The 23,753-nt window shown below is 53.1% G+C and overlaps 1 protein-coding gene across 4 annotated transcripts in view; it reads left to right on the top strand.

Moving 5' to 3' along the window:
- Positions 1–23,753, top strand: part of pld3 (phospholipase D family, member 3) — a 62,720-nt gene that overhangs the window by 894 nt on the left and 38,073 nt on the right. Inside the window, exons 2-5 of one of the 4 annotated variants that reach the window (XM_059951408.1) lie at positions 7,254–7,337; positions 21,380–21,442; positions 22,025–22,093; positions 22,899–23,071. In XM_059951408.1, coding sequence (XP_059807391.1) covers positions 21,416–21,442; positions 22,025–22,093; positions 22,899–23,071 — 269 coding nt within the window. In that variant the 5' untranslated portion in view covers positions 7,254–7,337; positions 21,380–21,415. Of the gene's footprint in view, positions 1–7,253; positions 7,338–8,997; positions 9,085–20,867; positions 20,888–21,379; positions 21,443–22,024; positions 22,094–22,898; positions 23,072–23,753 lie in introns of those variants that run through there. The other 3 variants (XM_059951409.1, XM_059951411.1, XM_059951407.1) reach the window with 3 other exon arrangements.

Below are 23,753 nucleotides of genomic sequence, written 5' to 3'. Positions count from 1 at the left end.
GGGGGGGGGGTATTGTAGCACAGGACATTGGGTGATGGAACCCTGGGGGGGATGGGGTATTGGGGAGAAGGTCACTGGATGATGGAACCCTGGGGGGGTATTGTAGCACAGGACACTGGGTGATGGAACCCTGGGGGGGATGGGGTATTGGGGAGCAGGTCACTGGGTGATGGGGCCCGTTGGGGATGGTGTATTGGGGAGCAGCACACTGGGTGATGGGGCCCCAGTGGGGACGGGGTATTGGGGAGCAGCACACTGGGTGATGGAACCCCAGGGGGGATGGGGTATTGGGGAGCAGCACACTGGGTGATGGAACCCCGGGGGGATGGGGTATTGGGGAGCAGCACACTGGGTGATGGGGCCCCAGTGTGGATGGGGTATTGGGGAGCAGCACACTGGGTGATGGAACCCCAGTGGGGACGGGGCATTGGGGAGCAGCACACTGGGTGATGGAACCCCAGGGGGGAAGGGGTATTGGGGAGCAGCACACTGGGTGATGGAACCCCAGGGGGGATGGGGTATTGGGGAGCAGCACACTGGGTGATGGAACCCCAGGGGGGATGGGGTACTGGGGAGCAGCACACTGGGTGATGGAACCCCAGGGGGGATGGGGTATTGGGGAACAGCACACTGGGTGATGGAACCCCAGGGGGGATGGGGTATTGGGGAACAGCACACTGGGTGATGGAACCCCAGGGGGGATGGGGTATTGGGGAGCAGCACACTGGGTGATGGAACCCCAGTGGGGATGGGGTATTGGGGAGCAGCACACTGGTTGATGAGACCCCTGGGGGGACGGGGTATTGGGGAGCAGCACACTGGGTGATGGGGCCCCAGTGGGGATGGGGTATTGGGGAGCAGCACACTGGGTGATGGGGCCCCAGTGGGGACGGGGTATTGGGGAGCAGCACACTGGGTGATGGGGCCCCAGTGGGGATGGGGTATTGGGGAGCAGCACACTGGGTGATGGAACCCCAGGGGGGATGGGGTATTGGGGAGCAGCACACTGGGTGATGGGGCCCCAGTGGGGACGGGGCATTGGGGAGCAGCACACTGGGTGATGGGGCCCCAGGGGGGATGGGGTATTGGGGAGCAGCACACTGGGTGATGGGGCCCCAGTAGGGATGGGGTATTGGGGAGCAGCACACTGGGTGATGGGGCCCCAGTGGGGACGGGGTATTGGGGAGCAGCACACTGGGTGATGGGGCCCCAGTGGGGATGTGGTATTGGGGAGCAGCACACTGGGTGATGGAACCCCAGGGGGGATGGGGTATTGGGGAGCAGCACACTGGGTGATGGGGCCCCAGTGGGGACGGGGTATTGGGGAGCAGCACACTGCGTGATGGGGCCCCAGGGGGGATGGGGTATTGGGGAGCAGCACACTGGGTGATGGGGCCCCAGTAGGGATGGGGTATTGGGGAACAGCACACTGGGTGATGGGGCCCCAGTGGGGACGGGGTATTGGGGAGCAGCACACTGGGTGATGGGGCCCCAGTGAGGATGGGGTATTGGGGAGCAGCACACTGGTTGATGAGACCCCTGGGGGGATGGGGTATTGGGGAGCAGCACACTGTTTGATGAGACCCCTGGGGGGATGGGGTATTGGGGAGCAGCACACTGGGTGATGGAACCCCGGGGGGATGGGGTATTGGGGAGCAGCACACTGGGTGATGGAACCCCGGGGGGATGGGGTATTGGGGAGCAGCACACTGGGTGATGGGGCCCCAGTGGGGACGGGGTATTGGGGAGCAGCACACTGGGTGATGGAACCCCGGGGGGATGGGGTATTGGGGAGCAGCACACTGGGTGATGGGGCCCCAGTGGGGATGGGGTATTGGGGAGCAGCACACTGGGTGATGGGGCCCCAGTGGGGACGGGGTATTGGGGAGCAGCACACTGGGTGATGGGGCCCCAGTGGGGATGGGGTATTGGGGAGCAGCACACTGGGTGATGGGGCCCCAGTAGGGATGGGGTATTGGGGAGCAGCACACTGGGTGATGGGGCCCCAGTGGGGACGGGGTATTGGGGAGCAGCACACTGGGTGATGGGGCCCCAGGGGGGATGGGGTATTGGGGAGCAGCACACTGGGTGATGGGGCCCCAGTAGGGATGGGGTATTGGGGAGCAGCACACTGGGTGATGGGGCCCCAGTGGGGACGGGGTATTGGGGAGCAGCACACTGGGTGATGGGGCCCCAGTGGGGACAGGGTATTGGGGAGCAGCACACTGGGTGATGGGGCCCCGGGGGGATGGGGTATTGGGGAGCAGCACACTGGGTGATGGGGCCCCAGTGGGGACGGGGTATTGGGGAGCAGCACACTGGGTGATGGAATCCCGGGGGGATGGGGTATTGGGGAGCAGTACACTGGGTGATGGAACCCCGGGGGATGGGGTATTGGGGAGCAGTACACTGGGTGATGGGACCCCGGGGGGAAGGGGTATTGGGGAGCAGTACACTGGACCTCATTGGAGATGGGGTGCTGGTGAATGGGACGCTGGGCATTGTCACTCCTGTGAGGACAGGGTGTTGGTGAATGGGACACTGGATGCTGAGATTTGTGGTGTGTGGGTAGTCAGCAGTTGGAGAACATTGGAATATCAGATACCTTACTCCACTTAAGCATAGAAAAGGCTAATTCCTTCACAAGGTGTGGGTGCCTAATTACAGTCTCGGAGGTGAAGGGGCTCCATGTGTTAAATGCTGAAACCATCAGCTGCTGTGCCAACATGATGGAGAGCTGTCACCCTCTCTCTCGACACGTTACTGTTCACTCACTGGCCTGCAAGTCTCAGAAATATTTATGTGGAGTTGTCAAGTACAACGAAGAAAGGGGCCTTTTGTCCCAGTGAGTTTGCTGTGGAATCCTACAGCCCTTTGGCCTATTGGGTTTGTGCTGGATATCAGCTACCAGTTTACAGTGATCTTTCTCAGTCTGCCCCCGTTCAAAGTAAGGCGTAACTGCTGCCTACCTTTGCCACTCGACTGTGCAGCGTGGGGTGTGGTGCACAGTATATAGTTTTGGGGGCTAATGTAACAAAATTTCTCCTCGAATAGACCATGGCACTTCTCCACCTTCAGTGAGGCTCTGTGTGAGGAGCCAAGGTGAGCCCTTGGGTGTAGGGAAGGGAGGAATATTCCCTCGCCTCGGACAGCTCAGTGGTTTGGACTAATGTGTGACGGAAGCTCGAATCACTTGGTGGTTTTGGAGGAGGAGCGGAGAGGTTTCTGTAATGTGCAGAGGGAACATTGTGCTGTCATCCGCACTTCCTCCCCGTGTGGTTTTAGATTTGCACCAAGCCAATCAGCCCTCCTGACTGCACGATCTCTGCCGGCTTTGAGGCCCCCACCGAGACCTGAGAGCGATTGGCCTTTGGAAACGAAAGTTTCCACCGTGACTTAAGGGCCCAACTGTTGAAAGTAGGAATCACAGCAGTGAGTGAAGGCCATCCAGTTATATGACATAGGCCATTTGGCCCATCAAGCCTGTGCTGTCATTTGATGATTTATTTTCCCTCTGACTGTGGACTCACTGCACTCTTAGTTCTCAGCATGTTCTCAGTACTATGCATTTACTTTTTTTGTCAGTCTTTGTATGTAGTTTCTCATTGATTCTATTCTATTTGTTCTACTTTGAATGCCCGCAAAAAATGCATTTCATAGTAGCATATGATGACAAAGACATACTTTGGAAATAAATTTACTTGGAACACTTAACCCCATTCCCCGGTCTTCTCCCTGTATCCTTTGCCTTTCAACCTCCAGTTTAAATATACCCAATGACTTGGCCTCCACAGCCGCTTGTGGCAATGAATTCCACAGATTCACTGACCTCTGGATAAAGAAATTCCTCCTCATTTCTGTTCTAAAGGGATATGCTGCCATTCTGAGGCTGTGGCCTCTGGTCCTAAGCTCCCACACTATTGGTAACATACTCACTAATATTCAATAGATTTCAAAGAGATCCTTCCCTCATTCTTATAAACTCTAGTGAGTGTGAATACACCGTATGGCAATATCAGTGAACTTGAGACCAGGTATCCAGAGGCTTTGCTCATTACAGCCGGGGACTTTAACCAGGCCAACCTCAGAAAAGTGCTGCCAAAGTTATACCAACATGTCTCCTGCTCCACTAGAGGCCCGAATATACTTGACCACTGCTACACAGCAGTCAAGGATGCTGACCGTTCTGTCCAACGACCTCACTTTGGAAAATCGGACCATCAGCTGTACTCCTCTTCCTGGCTTACAAACAGAAACTGAAGCGGGAGGTCACGGTGTCAAAAGTGGTGTCGCGTTGGACAGAGGAAACGGGTGAGGTCCCCCGTGACTGCTTTGAATCGGTGGACTGGTTAGTATTCAAGGACTCGGCAGCTAACCTCGATGAGTATGCCTCAGCTGTCACGGACTTTATCTGGAAATGCACAGAGGACTGTGTGTCTCGCCAGATGATCTGGGTATTCCCTAACCGGAAACCTTGGATGAATTATGAGGTCCAGTCCCTTTTGAAGGCTAGAGCTGTGGCTTTTAGGTCTGGGGATACCAGTCATTATACAGAATCCAGTCGTGAACTCCGGAAAGCCATTAAGGGTACCAAGAAGAAATATCGAGCCAAGTTGGAAGCCCAGGCTAACCAGAGGGATGCCAGTAGACTATAGCAGGGTCTAAATGAGATCACTGGGCACAAAGAAAAGGCTGAGAATATCAATAACTGTAGCGCTTCTCTTTCTGATGAACTTAACATATTTTACAAAAGATTCAAACAGCAGAGGAGCGTCCCACCCCCCCGGATGAACCGGACCTGGTGGCATCAAGAGTCATCGTCACCGAGGAAGACGTTAGAAGACCTTCCTGAAGATAAATCCAAGGAAGGCGACGGACCCAGATGGCGTCCCGGGGCGGGTTCTCCGGGCCCGTGCAAGCGAGCTAGCTAGAGTGTTTGCTGACATCTTCAACTGCTCCCTGCTTCAGTCCCTGCTCCCCTCGTGTTTTAAGAAGACAACGATAATCCCAGTGCCGAAGAAAAGCAATGTGGCATGCCTGAATGACTATCGACCTGTGGTTCTGACATCAATTGCTATGAAGTGCTTCCAGCGATTGGTTATGGCACACATCAACCATAACCTACCGGTCAACCTCGACGCTTTGCAATTCGCCTACCAGAGCAACAGGTCAATGGCAGGTGCCATCTCTCTGGCACTACATTCCTCCTTAGAACACCTGGAGAATAAAGACGCATATGTAAGGCTCCTTTTCATTGACTACAGCTCTGCCTTTAATACCATCATTCCAAATAAACTGATCCCTCAGCTCCAGAACCTGGGTCTTAGCACTCAGATTTGCAGCTGGATCTTCAACTTCCTCACAGACAGGACCCAGGCTGTAAAGATAGGGGACAAGCTCTCCTCTACAATCACTCTGAGCACCGGTGCCCCACAAGGCTGTGTACTCAACCCCTGCTGTACTCACTGTACACCCATGATTGTGTAGCCAAGTTTCCATCAAACTCAATATATAAGTTTGCTGATGACACCACGATTGTAGGCCTTATCTTGAGTAATGATGAGTCTGAGTACAGAGAGGAAATTAAGAACCTGGTGGCATGGTATGAAGACAATAACCTATCCCTCAACGTCAGCAAGACGAAGGAATTGGTTGTTGACTTCAGAAGGAGTAGTGGACCGCACAACCCCATCTACATCGGTGGTGCGCAGATAGAACAGGTCAAAAGCTTTAAGTTCCTCGGGGTGAATATCACAAATGACCTGACTTGGTCTAACCAAGCAGAGTCCACTGCCAAGAAGGCCCACCAGCGCCTTTACTTCCTGAGAAAGCTGAAGAAATTTGGCCTGTCCCCTAAAACCCTCACTAATTTTTATAGGTGCACCGTAGAAAGCATTCTTCTAGGGTGCATCACAGCCTGGTATGGAAATTGTCCTGTCCAAGACCGGAAGAAGCTGCAGAACATCGTGAACAGAGCCCAGCACATCACACATGCCAATCTTCCATCCTTGGACTCACTTTACACCGCACGCTGTCGGAGCAGTGCTGCCAGGATAATCAAGGACACGACCCACCCAGCCAACACACTTTTTGTCCCTCTTCCCTCCAGGAGAGGGTTCAGGAGCTTGAATATTCGTACGGCCAGATTTGGGAACAACTTCTTTCCAACTGTGATAAGACTGCTGAACGGATCATGACCCGGATCTGGGCCGTACCTTCCAAATATCCGGACCTGACTTGCACTACCTTACTTTCTCTTTTCTATTTTCTAATTATGATATATAATTTAAATTATTCTATTTAATTCGATTTGTACTTCAGGGAGCGCAAAGCGCAGAATCAAATATCACTGTGATGATTGTATGCTGTAGTATCAATTGTTTGGTGACAATAAAGTAAAATAATTAAGTAAGTACAGGCCCTGGGCCATCAAACGTTCCTCATACATTAACCCTGACAGCCAGAAGGGAAAGTTTGTAAGTTAGGTTGGAACCGTGGCGGGTGGTGGGGGTAGAAATGGACATGTTTGACAGGAGGATAGAAGCAAGAGCCAATTGTAACTCTGACTGTAAATGTCACAGTCCTTTCGGTAACTGGTTTCCAGGTGCCCAAGGACTGTGGTAGGCAACACATGCATGATAAACTCCCAGGACAAAACACTTCTGAAGTTCCAAGTGCATTTGTTATTAAGGTACAACCTTGTGATTCACCATCTTACAGGCAGCTAGAAAAGAAAGAAACACAATAAAAGATCCACAGAGAAACACCATCAAACATCCAATGTGCATTTTTAAAAAGAACAAATCATGCAAATAATTAAAGTAAGCAAATAACATGAACTGCAGAATGAGCCACGGCCACAGAGTCTTCACTGCCACAGCCAGTCCAGGGGCCTGATGGCTGCAGAATGAGCCACGGCCACAGAGTCAGTTCAGTGCTGAGACGAGTAAAACCTCCTGGGACAGTTGAGCTGAACACTGGATCATGCTTTGCCCCTGGCCTCGCTGTCTTAATTTTTTAAATTTCTGTGTAATCTGTGTACTCTCTATGCGATTAACAAACACTTACAGAACACACATCAGGTCAGGCTGCATCTGTGGAAAAAGAAAGTTTGTGTTTTGGGTCTCAGATTTTCAGCATCTGCAGTCTTTTTAAACTTCTGACTTGTGTTTCGATGAGTTGGTTTGGGTGGAGCATTGGCCTTGTTCCAAAAAAAAATCGGCTTGTAAGCTAGATTCGTCATCTATTTGCAGCCTCAAGCCTCGCCCCTCCGCACCTCTGTATCTCTCCGAAAACCCTCCAGTTATGCTGCTGTGATCATCCTCTGCCGTGGCCGAGTAAGTCTTCGGCATCAGCTTTCCTAAACTCCTACCTGCTTTGGAACACTCTGAAAACGCCGCTGTTACGGGCGCTACATAAATGCAAGCTGTCATTTGTGGCATTGAAGGGCTGAGTAATTTGTGCAGACTGATACTGAAACGCAAGTTTCGTGAGGAAGTCGGCACAGAATGAATGGGACAGCAGCTCTCCTCACTTCCCTGGAGCCTGACCCTGGTCTCGTCACAATGCAGCAGCAGCACTTTCTGCTCGTGCTGTCGCAGGCTACGTTAATAAAATGACTGGAGATGTCAAAGTAATGCCCAGTGTCATCCCACTAACTTCCTCACAAAGGGTGGCAATCAATGAAGCCTCTGGTTGGTTGTGATCAAAGTCATTCACCAAAGAGCAGGATCCTAGCAAAGTTCTCCCTTTTGCTGCAATGAATGCTGAAGGAAGGAAGCCAAGCAAATTATTACATATCGTTATAAATAGTATGACTTCCTTTATTTACTACACACGTATGCTCGTGGCAAGCCCCGTGACACGGGATGGTAGCAGATTCATAGGTGCCTTTCGGTCTGTTATGACCGTGCTGGTGGTCAGTGACTGAATGGGAGTGGTGGATGAATCCCACTCCCCCAATATGACTGACCTGCTGCTCAGGGGCTTCGAATTTAGAGATTCAGAATTAGGTTTAATATCGCTGGCATACATCATGAAATATGTTGCTTTGTGGCAGCAGTACTTTGCAATATAAAATGAAGCAATACAGAAATTGCTTCTAGCAATATAGCAGTGTAGAAATTGCAATGTAGAATTACGAGAGAGAGAGAGAGAAGTAAATTCTTAGAGATACAGCGCGGTGTAGGTCCTTCGAGACTTGCTGCCACAGCAACCCCCCGAAAACCTTGATTTAACCCTAATTAATCATTTACAGTGACCAGTTAACCTAGCCGGTACATGGTTGGGTTGTGGGATAGTACTGGAGGATGCGTAGAAGACCCACACACTCCACGTGGAATGAGCCTCCTCGGAAAACAGCACCAGAGCTGTAATGGCTGCCCGCTGCCTGCTGCTCTGCCACGTGTGGTAGTGCTCAGGGGTTCAATGTCCATTCAGAAGTCTGATAGTGGGGGGGGGGGGGGGGGGGGAAGCTGTTCCTGAAATGTTGAGTGTGTTTCAGGCGTGTGGACCTCCTCGATGAGGAGAGGGCATGTCCTGGGTCCAGCACGGTAACAGGCCCTTGGAGCAAATCCATACCCCCACGAATTCCCCACTGCGCATTTTCTCTCTTGCGTGCCCATTGATCTTTCCCCACTTGCCATTGGGCAGTGTCCCATGGCTGATTAGCAACCCAACCAGTATGTCTTTGTGTGAATGTGGGAGGAAACCAGAGCACCAGGAAGAGCTTGTGCATTTGCAGGCGCTGGAAATCTGCAGTAAAGCTTGTAAATGCAAGAAGCTCTCAGCAGCTCAGGCAGCATCTGTGGAGAGAGAAACAGTCACCTTTTTCTGGTCAGAGTCTCTTCTGAGGAAGAATCCGAGGCCTGCAAAGCCCGTTGTTTCTCTTTCCTCAGGTGCCGCCTGCCCTGCTGGGTATTCTCAACACCTTCTGTTTTGGTGGCAGGGAGAACGTGCAAACTCCACATGGACAGCAGTACAGCTGAGCACCTGCGGCCATCTCGGGCTCCCAGTTGTCGGCCTCTTCAGCTCTTGCCACGTTGACCAGTCAGTCCTCAACCTCGTCCACTGCCAGAAAACATGGTATTCCACCTGGGTGGTCTACAAGCCAATGGCACGCACGTTGAGTTTTCCAATTTCAGCCTACCCACACCGGTTCTTCCTTTCTCTCTCCCTCTAACACATCCCCAACCTCTTCCCAAACTCCCTCCATTTCCAATTTTCATTCTCCATAATCTGTTAACTTTCCTGCTGGTGGGTTTAGTTGCCTAGGCGGGGGCAGAGGAGTTTGCTTTAATTTCTGATCAAATACTAAGTAAACAAAAGCACAATTTCACTCTTGCACGTGGTTCCATGTTTACAGGAAATGGAGGGGGGGCGATGCTGAGCTGAGAATAACTACTTGTTTACAGTGGCCCATCAAGCTGCACCATGCAGCAGCTCCCGATTTAACCCCAGCTTAATCACGGAGCAATTTACAAAGACTAATTAGCCTCCTAACTGGTGTGTCTTTGGACTGTGGGAGGAAACAGGAGCTCCCAGAAAAAACCCAGACATTCCAAGGGGAGGGTGTACAGACTCCCTCCAGAGGACGCTAGAACTCCGACACTCCGAGCTGGAATAGACAGTAGGTGCAGGAGTAGGCCATTTGGCCCTTCTAGCCAGCACCGCCATTCACTGTGATCATGGCTGATCATAACAATTAGTACCCCGTTCCTGCCCTCTCCCCATATCCCCTGACCCCGCTATCTATAAGAGCTCTATCTAACTCTCTCTTGAATGCATCCAGAGACTTGGCCTCCACTGCCTTCTGGGGCAGAGCATTCCACATATCCACCACTCTCTGGGTGAAAAAGTTTTTCCGCATCTCTGTTCTAAATGGCCTACCCCTTATTCTTAAACTCTAGTTCTGGACTCACCCATCAGTGGGAACATGCTTCCTGCCCCCAGAGTGTCCAATCCCTTAATAATCTTATATGTTTCAATCAGATCGCCTCTCATCCTTCTAAATTCCAGTGTATACAAGCCCAGTCGCTCCAATCTTTCAACATATGACAGTCCCGCCATTCCGGGAATTAACCTTGTGAACCTACGCTGCACTCCCTCAATAGCAAGAATGTCCTTCCTCAAATTTGGAGACCAAAACTGCATACAATACTCCAGGTGGGATCTCACCAGGGCCCTGTACAGCTGCAGAAGGACCTCTTTACTCCTATACTCAATTCCTCTTGTTATAAAAGCCAGCATGCCATTAGCTTTCTTCACTGCCTGCTGTACCTGCATGTTTGCTTTCATTGACTGATGTACAAGAACACCTAGATCTCATTGTACTTCCCCTTTTCCTAACTTGACTCCATTTAGATAGTAATCTGCCTTCCTGTTTTTGCCACCAAAGTGGATAACCTCACATTTATCCACATTAAACTGCATCTGCCATACATTTGCCCACTCACCCAACCTGTCCAAGTCACCCTGCATTCTCATAACATCCTCCTGACATTTCACACTGCCACCCAGCTTTGTGTCATCGGCAAATTTGCTAAATTACTTTTAATCCCTTCATCTAAATCATTAATGTACATTGTAAACTGCTGCGGTCCCAGCACCAAACCTTGCGGTACCCCACTGGTCACAGCCTGCCATTTTGAAAGGGTCCCGTTAATCACTACTCTTTGTTTCCTGTCAGCCAACCAATTTTCAATCCATGTCAGTACTCTGCCCCCAATACCATGTGCCCTAATTTTGCCCACTAATCTATGTGGGACTTTATCAAAAGCTTTCTGGAAGTCCAGGTACACTACATCCACTGGCTCTCCCTTGTCCATTTTCATAGTTACATCCTCAAAAAACTCCAGAAGATTAGTCAAACATGGTTTTCCCTTCATAAATCCATGCTGACTTGGACTGATCCTTCTACTGCTATCCAAATGTGTCGTAATTTCCTCTTTTATAATCGACTCCAGCAACTTTCCCACCACTGACGTCAGGCTAACCGGTCTATAATTCCCTGTTTTCTCTCCCTCCTTTCTTGAAAAGTGGGACAACATTAGCCACCCTCCAATCAGCAGGAACTGTTCCTGAATCTATAGAACATTGGAAAATGATTACCAATGCGTCCACGATTTCTAGAGCCACCTCTTTAAGTACCCTGGGATGCAGACCATCAGGTCCCAGGGACTTATCAGCCTTCAGACTCAACAGTCTATCCAACACCGTTTCTTGCCTAATATAAATTTCCTTCATTTCATCCTTTACCCTAGATCCTTTGACCACTATTACATCTGGGAGATTGTTTGTGTCTTCCCTAGTGAAGACAGATCCAAAGTACCTGTTCAACTCATCTGCCATTTCCTTGTTCCCCATAATACACCCATTTCTGTCTTCAATGGCCCAGTTTTGGTCTTAACTATTTTTTTGCTATTCACATACCTAAAGAAGCTTTTACTATCCTCCTTTATATTCTTGGCTAGTTTACCTTCGTACCTCATTTTTTCTTGGCGTATTGCCTTTTTTGTTATCTTCTCTTGCTCTTTAAAAGCTTCCCGGTCCTCCGGTTTCCCGCACATCTTTGCTATGTTATACTTCTCTTTTATTTTTATATTGCCCTTTACTTCCCTCGTCAGCCATGGCCACCCCTTACTCCCCTTAGGATCTTTCATCCTCTTTGGAATGAACCAATCCTGCACCTTCTGCATTATTCCCAGAAATACCTGCTATTGTTGTTCCACAGTCTTCCCTACTAGGGTATTGTTCCATTGAACTTTGGCCAGCTCCTCCCTCATAGCTCCATAGTTCCCTTTGTTCAACTGTAATACTGAGACATCCGATTTTCCCTTCTACTTCTCAAATTGTAGGTTAAAACATATCATATTATGGTCACTACCTCCTAATGGTTCCTTTACCTCGAGGTCCCTGATCAAATCCCATTCATTGCACAACACTAAATCTAGAATCTAGATCTAGAACACTAAATCTGGTAGGCTCCAGTACAAGCTGTTCTAAGAATCCATCTCAGAGGCACTCCACAAACTCCCTTTCGTGGGGTCCAGTACCATTCTGATTCTCCCAGTCTACCTGCATGTTGAAATCCCCCATGACAACTGTATCATTACCTTTGGGACATGCCAATTTTAACTCTTCATTCAACTTACACCCTACATCCAGATTGCTGTTTGGGTGCCTGTAGATAACTCCCATTAGGGTCTTTCTACTCTTAGAACTTTTCAGTTCTATCCATACTGACTCTACATCCCCTGATTCTATGTCCCCCCTCACAAGGTTCTGAATATCATTCCTCACCATCAGAGCCACCTCACCCCCTCTTCCAGTCAGTCTGTCCTTTCGATAAGATGTATATCCTTGAATATTCATTTCCCAGGCCCTGTCCGCTTGAAGCCATGTCTCAGTTATTCCCACAACATCGTATTTGCCAATTTCCAGCTGAGCCTCAAGCTCATCTACTTTATTCCTTATACTTCGTGCAGTCATATATAATACTTTTAATTTGTCACTCCCCTCTCCTTTCATATCAATTCCTATTTCACTTGGCCATACTGTATGATCTCTTCTTGATCTTTCTACTCCATTGATTCTGTTGTCCTTTTTAACTCTTCTTATTTTCACTTTCCCTTTAACTCCATCTTTATATTTCCAGTTCATCCCCTCCCCTCCCCCACTACTTAGTTTAAACACATCCGTGTTGCAGTGGCAAACCTGTCTGCCAGAATGCTGGTCCCCCGCCTATTAAGGTGCAATACGTCCCTTTTGTACAATTCATCCCTACCCCAAAACAGATCCCAGTGGACCAAGAATGTAAATCCTTGCTTCCTGCACCAGTTCCTCAGCCACACATTCAGATCCATTATCTCCCTGTTCCTGCCCTCTCCAGCACGAGGAACTGGAAGCAAACCAGAGATAACCACCCTGGAAGTCCTGCTTTTCAGCCTTCTTCCAAGTTCTCTGAAGTCCCGCTGCAGAATGTCCTTCCTCTTCTTCCCGATGTCATTTTGTGCTGACATGCACTACCACTTCCGGCTGTTCACCTTCACCCTTGAGGATTCCCTGCAATCGGTCCATGATGTCCTGGATCCTAGCACCAGGGAGGCAACACACCATCCTTAAATCTCACCTGTTGCCGCAGAAACCCCTTTCCATACCTCTTACTATGGAGTCCCCTACTACCACGGCTCTTCCTGATCTCTGACTCCCCGGCTCTGCTTCTGCACCAATTTTTGGCTTGCAGACCTGTCGGCCTCTCAGTCTGGCAGTATCTTCTGTCCTGACAGCTTCCAAGAAGGTGAGCCTGTTTATGAGAGGTACATTCCCTGGGGTCTCCTGTACTTCAAGCATCCTTTCTTTCCTCATCATCGCCCCCTTTCTCTCTTCCGGTATCCTCGGTGTAACGACCTCACTGTAGGTCCTGTCCAGAAAACCCTCGTTTTTGCGGATAAACCTGAGGTCATCCAGTTCTTTCTTCAGTGCTGCAACATGCTCCTTCAGAAGCTGAATCTGGACACACTTTCCACAGCTGTAGCAGACGGGGGCACCATCAGTGTCCCTGACCTCCCACATCATGCATGTAGCACACTGAATCAGCTTAGCGGTCATGTCTTCACCCTCTCCAATTGTGCCTGGCGTAGTCTCCTCGCCAGAGACTCTCAAGCCAAAGACTAGCACCTTACACACCAGGCACTTCCCCCGACCAGGCCACTTCCTGACAGGCTGAATAGTATGCTAACCGCTACACTATTGTGGCGCCCAATCAGATTGTAAAGCCTGGGGCAGAGCAGAGTGTTACTCATTGGAGTAGTTTTAACAAGTTCTTTGGCAAGGGAAGGTGCATGGAATTTGTGTTTAAGCTTCCAGAAAAAAGTAGGTGGGGCCCGATCTAGGCCCAGATCATGGCTTGGGTCACAGAGCATGGACGCGGTGGCCAGCAAGGGATTTTGCTGGTACTTGAGGGCCTGAGTTCTAGGGAAAGGTCAAATAAGTTAGAACTTTATTCCCAGGAACTTGGGTGAATATGGGGAGATCTGATAGAAGTATTTAAAATTATGAGAGAGACATGGGATAAATGCAAGCAGACTGTGTTTGGGTGAGACTTGAACTGGAGGTCATAAGTTAAGGGTGAAAGGTGAAATAACCTGAGGGGAACTTCCTCACTCAGAGGGTGGCGAGAGTGTGGAACAAGCTGCCAGTGGAAGTGGGGGATGTGGGTTTGATTTCAACATTTAAGGGAGATTCGGCTAAGTACGTGGCTTACCAGAGTGTGGAGGGCGATGTTCCAGCTGAGCATCGAAGGGACGAGGCAGAATAATAGATGCAGCATTGACTAGATGTTCTGTACTGTGGTGTTCTCCGACGCTGACTCAAGTCTACAGAGCAAACCATATGTCAGAAGTGCTGGAGACATCCCTGGTATCAGTCTACCCGCCATCGTGTACACGTATACACAGAAAAGGGCCAGTGACATTACGAAGGGTCCCACCCACTCTGCTCATAGACCGTTTGTCCCACTCCCATCAGGGAGGAGACTGTGTAGCATCCACTCCAGGACCACCAGACTCAAAACCAGTTTCTTTCCCCAATCAGTGAGGCCGATTAGCACCTCCACTCACTAACCCACCCTCCACACCCCCAACCACCCAGTAACCTACCCTCCACACCCCAAACCACCAACTAACACACCCTCCACACCCCCAACCACCCACTAACCCACCCTCCACACCCCCAACCACCCAGTAACCTACCCTCCACACCCCCAACCACCCACTAACCCACCCTCCACACCCCCAACCACTCACTAACCCACCCTCCACACCCCCAACCACTCACTAACCCACCCTCCACAACCCCAACCACCCACTAACCCACCCTCCACACCCCCAACCACCCAGTAACCTACCCTCCACACCCCCAACCACCAACTAACACACCCTCCACACCCCCAACCACCCACTAACCCACCCCTCCACACCCCCCAACCACCCACTAACCCACCCTCCACACCCCCAACCACCCAGTAACCCACCCACCACACCCCCAACCACCAACTAACCCACCCCTCCACACCCCCAACCACACACTAACCCACCCCTCCACACACCCCAACCACCCAATAACCCACCCCTCCACAACCCCCAACCTCCCAGTAACCTACCCTCCACACCCCCAACCACCAACTAACACACCCTCCACACCCCCAACCACCCACTAACCCACCCCTCCACACCCCCCAATCACCCACTAACCCACCCCTCCACACCCCCAACCACCCAGTAACCTACCCTCCACACCCCCAACCACCAACTAACACACCCTCCACACCCCCAACCACCCAGTAACCTACCCTCCACACCCCCAAACACCAACTAACACACCCTCCACACCCCCAACCACCCACTAACCCACCCCTCCACACCCCCCAACCACCCACTAACCCACCCCTCCACACCCCCAACCACCCAATAACCCACCCCTCCACAACCCCCAACCACCCACTAACACACCCCTCCACACCCCCCAACCACCCAACCTACCCCTCCACACCCACCAACCACCCACTAACCACCCTCCACACCCCCAACCACCCACTAACACACCCCTCCACACCCCCCAACCACCCAGTAACCCACCCTCCACACCCCCAACCACCCAGTAACCCACCCTCCACACCCCCAACCACCCAGTAACCCACCCTCCACACCCCCAACCACCCAGAAACCCACCCTCCACACCCCCCAACCACCAACTAACACACCCTCCACACCCCCAACCACCCAGTAACCTACCCTCCACACCCCCAACCACCAACTAACACACCCTCCACACCCCCAACCACCCAGTAACCTACCCTCCACACCCCCAACCACCAACTAACACACCCTCCACACACCCAACCACCCACTAACCCACCCCTCCACAACCCCAACCACCCAATAACCCACCCCTCCACACCCCCCAACCACCCAACCTACCCCTCCACACCCCCAACCACCAACTAACACACCCTCCACACCCCCAACCACCCACTAACCCACCCCTCCACACCCCCCAACCACCCACTAACCCACCCCTCCACACCCCCAACCACCCAATAACCCACCCCTCCACAACCCCCAACCACCCACAAACACACCCCTCCACACCCCCCAACCACCCAACCTACCCCTCCACACCCCCCAACCACCCACTAACCACCCTCCACACCCCCCAACCACCCACTAACCACCCTCCACACCCCCAACCACCCAGTAACCTACCCTCCACACCCCCAACCACCAACTAACACGCCCTCCACACCCCCAACCACCCACTAACCCACCCCTCCACACCCCCCAACCACCCAATAATCCACCCCTCCACAACCCCCAACCACCCACTAACACACCCCTCCACACCCCCCAACCAACCAACCTACCCCTCCACACCCCCCAACCACCCACTAACCACCCTCCTCACCCCCCAACCACCCACTAACCCACCCCCCACACCCCCAACCACCCACTAACCCACCCCCCACACCCCCAACCACCCACTAACCCACCCCTCCACACCCCCAACCACCCACTAACCCACCCCTCCACACCCCCAACCACCCACTAACCCACCCCTCCACACCCCCAACCACCCACTAACCCACCCCTCCACACCCCCAGCTACCCACAAAGCCACCCCTCCACTCTCCCAACCATCCACTAACACACCCCACCACACCCCCCAACCAACCACTAACCCACCCTCAACACCCCCCAACCACCCACTAACCCACCCCTCCACAACCCCCAACCACCCACTAACACACCCCTCACCACCCACTAACCCACCCCTCCACACCCCCAACTACCCACAAAACCACCCCTCCACACCCCCAACCACCCACTAACACACCCTCCACACCCCCCAACCACCCACTAACCCACCCCTCCACACCCCAACCACACACTAACCCATCCCTCCACACCCCCCAACCAGTCACTTACCCACCCCTCCACAACCCCCAACCACCCAATAACCCACCCCTCCAAAACCCCCAACCACCCACTAACCACCCTCCACACCCCCAACCACCCACTAACACACCCTCCACACCCCCAACCACCCACTAACCCACCCCTCCACACCCCCACACCACCCACTAACCCACCCCTCCACACCCCCAACCACACACTAACCCACCCCTCCACACCCCCAACCAGTCACTTACCCACCCCTCCACAACCCCCACCCCCCAACCACCCACTAACCACACCACACCCCCTCACCACCCATTAACCCACCCTCCACACCCCCCAACCACCCACTAACCCACCCCTTCACACCCCCCAACCACCCCCAACCACCCACTAACACACCCCTCCACACCCCCAACCACCCACTAACCCACCACTCCACACCCCACAACCACCCACTAACCCACCCTTCCACACCCCCAACCACCCACTAACCCCCCTCCACACCCCCCAACCACCCACTAACCCACCCTCCATACACCCAACCACCCACTAACCCACCCTTCCACACCCCCAACCACCCACTAACCCCCCCTCCACACCCCCCAACCACCCACTAACCCACCCTCCATACCCCCAACCACCCACTAACCCACCCTCCTCACCCCCAACCACCCACTAACACACCCCTTCACACCCCCCAACCACCCACTAACACACCCCTTCACACCCCCCAACCACACACTAACCCACCCCTCCACACCCCCAACCACCCACTAACACACCACTCCACACCCCCCAACCACCCACTAACACACCCCTTCACACCCCCCAACCACACACTAACCCACCCCTCCACACCCCCAACCACCCACTAACACACCACTCCACACCCCCCAACCACCCACTAACACACCCCTCCACACCCCCAACCACCCACTAACCCACCACTCCACACCCCACAACCACCCACTAACCCACCCTTCCACACCCCCCAACCACCCTCTAAGCCACCCTTCCACACCCCCCAACCACCCACTAACCCACCCTCCATACCCTCAACCACCCACTAACCCACCACACCCCCAACCACCCACTAACACACCACACCCCCAACCACCCACTAACCCACCCTCCATACCCTCAACCACCCACTAACCCACCACACCCTCAACCACCCACTAACCCACCACACCCCCAACCACCCACTAACACACCCCTCCACACCCCCCAACCACCCACTAACCCACCCCTCCACACCCCCAACCTCCCACTAACCCACCCCTCCACACCCCCAACCACCCACTAACCCACCACTCCACACCCCACAACCACCCACTAACCCACCCTTCCACACCCCCCAACCACCCTCTAAGCCACCCTTCCACACCCCCCAACCACCCACTAACCCACCCTCCATACCCTCAACCACCCACTAACCCACCACACCCCCAACCACCCACTAACACACCACACCCCCAACCACCCACTAACCCACCCTCCATACCCTCAACCACCCACTAACCCACCACACCCTCAACCACCCACTAACCCACCACACCCCCAACCACCCACTAACACACCCCTCCACACCCCCCAACCACCCACTAACCCACCCCTCCACACCCCCAACCTCCCACTAACCCACCCCTCCACACCCCCAACCACCCACTAACACACCACACCCCCTCACCACCCACTAACCCACCCCTCCACACACCCTCACCACCCACTAACCCACCACTCCACACCCCCAACCACCCACTAACCCACCCCTCCACAACCCCCAAACACCCACTAACCCACCCTCCACACCCCCACCCACTAACCACACTCCACACCCCCTCGCCACCCACTAACCCACCCCTCCACACCCCCTCGCCACCCACTAACCCACCCCTCCACACCCCCTCGCCACCCACTTACCCACCCCTCCACACCCCCCAACCAGTCACTTACCCACCCCTCTACACTCCCCAACCACCCACTAACCCACCCCTCCACACCCTGACCACCCACTAACCCACCCCTCCACACCCTGACCACCCACTAACCCACCCCTCCACACCCTAACCACCCACTAACCCACCCCTCCACACCCTAACCACCCACTAACCACCCCTCCACACCCTAACCACCCACTAACCCACCCCTCCACACCCTAACCACCCACTAACCCACCCCTCCACACCCCAACCACCCATTAACCCACCCTTCCACAACCCCGAAACACCCACTAACCCACCTTCCACACCCCCAACCACCCACTAACCCACGTGCCACACCCCCAACCACACACTAACCCACCCCTCCACACCCCCCAACCAGTCACTTACCCGCCCCTCCACACCCCCCAACCACCCACTAACCCACCCCTCCACACCCCCCAACCGCCCACTAACCCACCATACCCCCAACCACCCACTAACACACCCTCCACACCCTCAACCACCCACTAACCCACCCCTCCACACCCCCAACCACCCACTAACCCACCCCTCCACACCCCCCAACCACCCACTAACCCACCCCTCCACACCCCCCAACCACCCACTAACCCACCCCTCCACACCCCCAACCACCCACTAACCCACCCCTCCACACCCCCTCACCACCCACTAACCCACCCCTCCACACCCCCTCACCACCCACTAACCCACCCCTCCACACCCCCCAACCAGTCACTTACCCACCCCTCCACACCCCCAACCACCCACTAACCCACCCTTCCACACCCCCAACCACCCACTAACCCACCCCTCCACACCCCCTCACCACCCACTAACCCACCCCTCCACACCCCCAACCAGTCACTTACCCACCCCTCCACACCCCCAACCACCCAGTAACCCACCCTCTACACTCCCCAACCACCCACTAACCCATCCTCCACACCCCCAACCACCCACTAACCCACCCCTCCACACCCCCAACCACCCACTAACCCACCCCTCCACACCCTAACCACCCACTAACCCACCCCTCCACACCCTAACCACCCACTAACCCACCCCTCCACACCCTAACCACCCACTAACCCACCCCTCCACACCCTAACCACCCACTAACCCACCCCTCCACACCCTAACCACCCACTAACCCACCCCTCCACACCCCAACCACCCATTAACCCACCCTTCCACAACCCCGAAACACCCACTAACCCACCTTCCACACCCCCAACCACCCACTAACCCACCCCTCCACACCCCCCAACCACCCACTAACCCACCCCTCCACACCCCCAACCACCCACTAACCCACCCCTCCACACCCCCAACAACCCACTAACCCACCCCTCCACACCCCCAACCACCCACTAACCCACCCCTCCACACCCCCCAACCACCCACTAACCCACCCTCCATACCCCCAACCACCCACTAACCCACCCCTCCACACCCCCAATCACCCACTAACCCACGTGCCACACCCCCCCAACCACCAACTAACCCACTGTCATCTTAGTCTTTCATCCTGCATTGGATCCGGAGTAACAATTATTTCATTCTCCTTTACTTTTGTTTACAGGAAATGACGCTAAACTGCCTTGAATTTACTGTAAATATTTTTATTTATTCTCCCCATGTTTCCGTCAACTCCCCCCCCCCCCCCAGATTCTTCCGTACACCCGCACACTGGGGGCAATTTGCAGCGACAGTTAACCCACCAGCCCCTGCGTCTTGGGGATGCAGAAGGAAGCTCACGTGGTTGTAGACAGGACGTGCAGACTCTGTTTCCAGGGTTGAACCTGGGTCTCTAGTGCTGTATGGGAGCTGTGGCGTCTATTCAGCAGCACCGGCTGGGAAGGAGCAGTCACTCAGAAGGGCTGGGGTGATCCACTTCTCGGCAGTGAAGGTCAGGGCAGCGAGCTGCTGAGGGATTCTAATCAAAGTTATCGACAGGCACTGTCTGAGTGGCTCGGAGATAACGATGTAAGAACCTGTGCTGATTTTTGTGGTCTAGGGATCTATTAACCAGTGACCTCTAGTTCTGGTAGTGTGACAGTTAGCACAACACCACTACAGCTTGGGGTGTTGAAGTTTGAATTCATTTCTCGTACCATCTGTAAGGAGTTTGTATATTCTCCTCGTGTATATTCTCCGGCGGTCCAAAGACGTACCGGTTGGTAGGTTAATTGGTCGTTGTAAGTTGTCCTGTTATTAGGCTCGGGTTAAATCGGGGGTTGCTAGGCAACGCGACTCATAGGGCCGGAAGGGCCTGTTCTGTGCTGTATCTCAACAAATATCACTAAGTAAATAAGGGAATTGGATACGAGAAAAATTATTTTTAAATCCAGAGTGACAGCTTGGGGCAAGTGGGAAAACAGACGGAAAGGTCTGTATTCTGTTCGGTAACTTGCTGGGTGTGTGGTCCTGCCTTTCTTTCCCTTCCTCACTAATGCCCCACCTTGTCCCTTTCTGCAGGTACGTGACTGAGCTCCAGTCCTGTGCGATAACAACATGAGGCTACAGCTGATCCACCAGAAGGTATTTGTGTCCCTGACACTGTGCTGGGGGTAGGGGGGTAGTGTCACGGGACTGGGCCTGGTCTCATCGGCATCTCCAGGGCCAGTTTATGATCAATATTTATCGTACTCGATTCTCATTCCTGCTAGATCCTTGGTTCTGTACTGAGAGGAGATATGATAGAGGTATGCAAAATTATAAGGGGTATAAATAGGGTAAATATAAGCAGGCTTTTTCTACTGAGGTTGGGTGGGACTACAACTAGAGATCATGGGTTAAGGGTGAAAGTTGAAATTTTTAAGGGGAACGAGGGGAAACAGCTTCATTCAGGGAGTCGTGAGAATGGGGAGCAAACTGCCAGCACAAGTGGTGCTGGCGAGCTCGGTTTCTACATTTAAGAGAAGTGTAGATGGGTACGTGGATGTTGGGGATATGAAGTGCTTGGGGCCTGGCGCAGGTCAATGGGAGTAGGCCGGTTAGATGGTTTGGCATGGACTAGATGGGCCAAAAGGCCTGTTTCTGTCTCTGACGAACATTTCTATCCTTTCGCATTGACATTGTTGTGTTAACTCCTTCTGACCATGACCTTCTTTCTCCCTGTAGATGAAGCCATCTTTACCATCACCCAGTGGGAGTGTAGGCTGCCCTCCACCGACCCCAGGACTGCACAAGGTACGGGTCCAACCTCCAACGCATCCCTGAGGTTGGGAAGGTCTGTTACCAGGGGTGAGGAGGATGAGTAGGTCTGTCCTGCTCATAGGGCAGGTGCTGAAAGTGAGTGGTGGGGGTCCAGTTAGAATCCTAGTGTGTCAAAATAGAGTTTATTGTCATGCACGTACACACTGTGATTAAAATGTTATCTGCAGCAGCATCAGAGGCTGCAAACGTAGATTCAGATAATTTAGTGCTTTCTTGTAAATGTTGTTTAATAACAACAGTTATACAGGAAAGAACACAATAGGACCAAATTGTAATGCAAAGTGACATCGTGCTGCCGTACTGGGGTAGAGAATAGGGTTGTGCAGGTTGGTTCAAGAACTGAATGGTTAAAGGGAAGCAGCTGTTCTTGAACTTGAATCTGGCAGGACTTCAGGCTTCTGTACCTCCTGCCTGATGGTGCTGTGAGATGCTAGCATGGCCCAGATGCTGGGGTTCTTTGACAGAGGTGGCAGCTCCTGTAGAAGCTACCGAAGGTGGGGGGTAGGGAGGTGCCCGTGGTGTATTGAGCCGAGTCCATTACTCTGCAGCTTCCTATGTTCTTGCACATTGGAATTACCACAGCGGAGCATGTTGCAACCAGGCAGGGTAGTTTCAGCAGTATAACAATCGATATTAGTGGAAGCAACATCTCACAGTCCGGGACATCTGCTGGTCTGCATGATCAGAATCTGCCCTGTGCCTTGCTCTTACTGGAAGGGCCTGTGTCGGAGGGGTTGGCGGTTTTAACCCACACTGAGTATGAACCTTCCTGCTTCAGATCTACCGAGAGGCGGCCATGGTGCTGTCTGTCATCCTCGTCCTCGTCCTCCTCATGCTGGTACAGCTGCTGCTCTTCCCCCTCAACCAGCGAGTCAGCCACACAGCTCGGACGCAGGGCAGAGCGCTACGGCCGGACGAGGACCAGACCAGGGCTTGCATTGACTCCTGCAGGTACCAACGGGATAGCGGGCTCTGGCATCCGGCGGGGTTGAGGCAGGCTCCTGAGGTTAGCCTTGGCAATGCCGGGCTGCAGTGGTTTCTCCAACTATCCGGAGGGTTGGGGGAGGGAGGCGTGTCAAAACACATCAGCTCCTGCAGGTATCCCGGGGAACAGATTGATCCTGGGAGCATTCTGTGGTGTTGGCAGTGATATGCCTGTTGTAGCAGATTTACTTGTTTCAGCTAATAAAGTGGCCACTGAGTGTATGTCTGTGGTCTCCTGCTGCTGCAGCCCGTCCACTTCTCGGTTTGACATGCTGTGTATTCAGAGATGCTCTTCTGCACATTACAACAGTGATGTGTGGTTATTTGAGTTACTGTCAGCTCCTCTGACCTCTCATTGCAGGATGTTTTGTCCCACAGAACAGTACTCACTGAGTATTTTTTTGTTTTCACACCATTCTCTTTAAACTCTCGAGACTGTTCATGAAAATCCCAGGGGGTGAGCAGTTTCTGAGATACTCAGACCACCCCATTTGGCACCAACAATCATTCCACGGTCAAAGTCACTTAGATCACATTTCTTCCCCATTCTGAATTTTGGTCTGAACGACAACTGAACCTCTTGACCACGTCTGCATGCTTTCATGCACTGAGTTGCTGCCACGTGATTGGCTAGGTATTTGCACTAATG

This window comes from Hypanus sabinus, chromosome 26, assembly GCF_030144855.1.
Source record: "Hypanus sabinus isolate sHypSab1 chromosome 26, sHypSab1.hap1, whole genome shotgun sequence".
In the NCBI taxonomy this organism is placed as follows: domain Eukaryota; kingdom Metazoa; phylum Chordata; class Chondrichthyes; order Myliobatiformes; family Dasyatidae; genus Hypanus; species Hypanus sabinus.
Note: the sequence above shows the minus strand (reverse complement) of the source record. Positions and strands in the feature narration are given on the sequence as shown.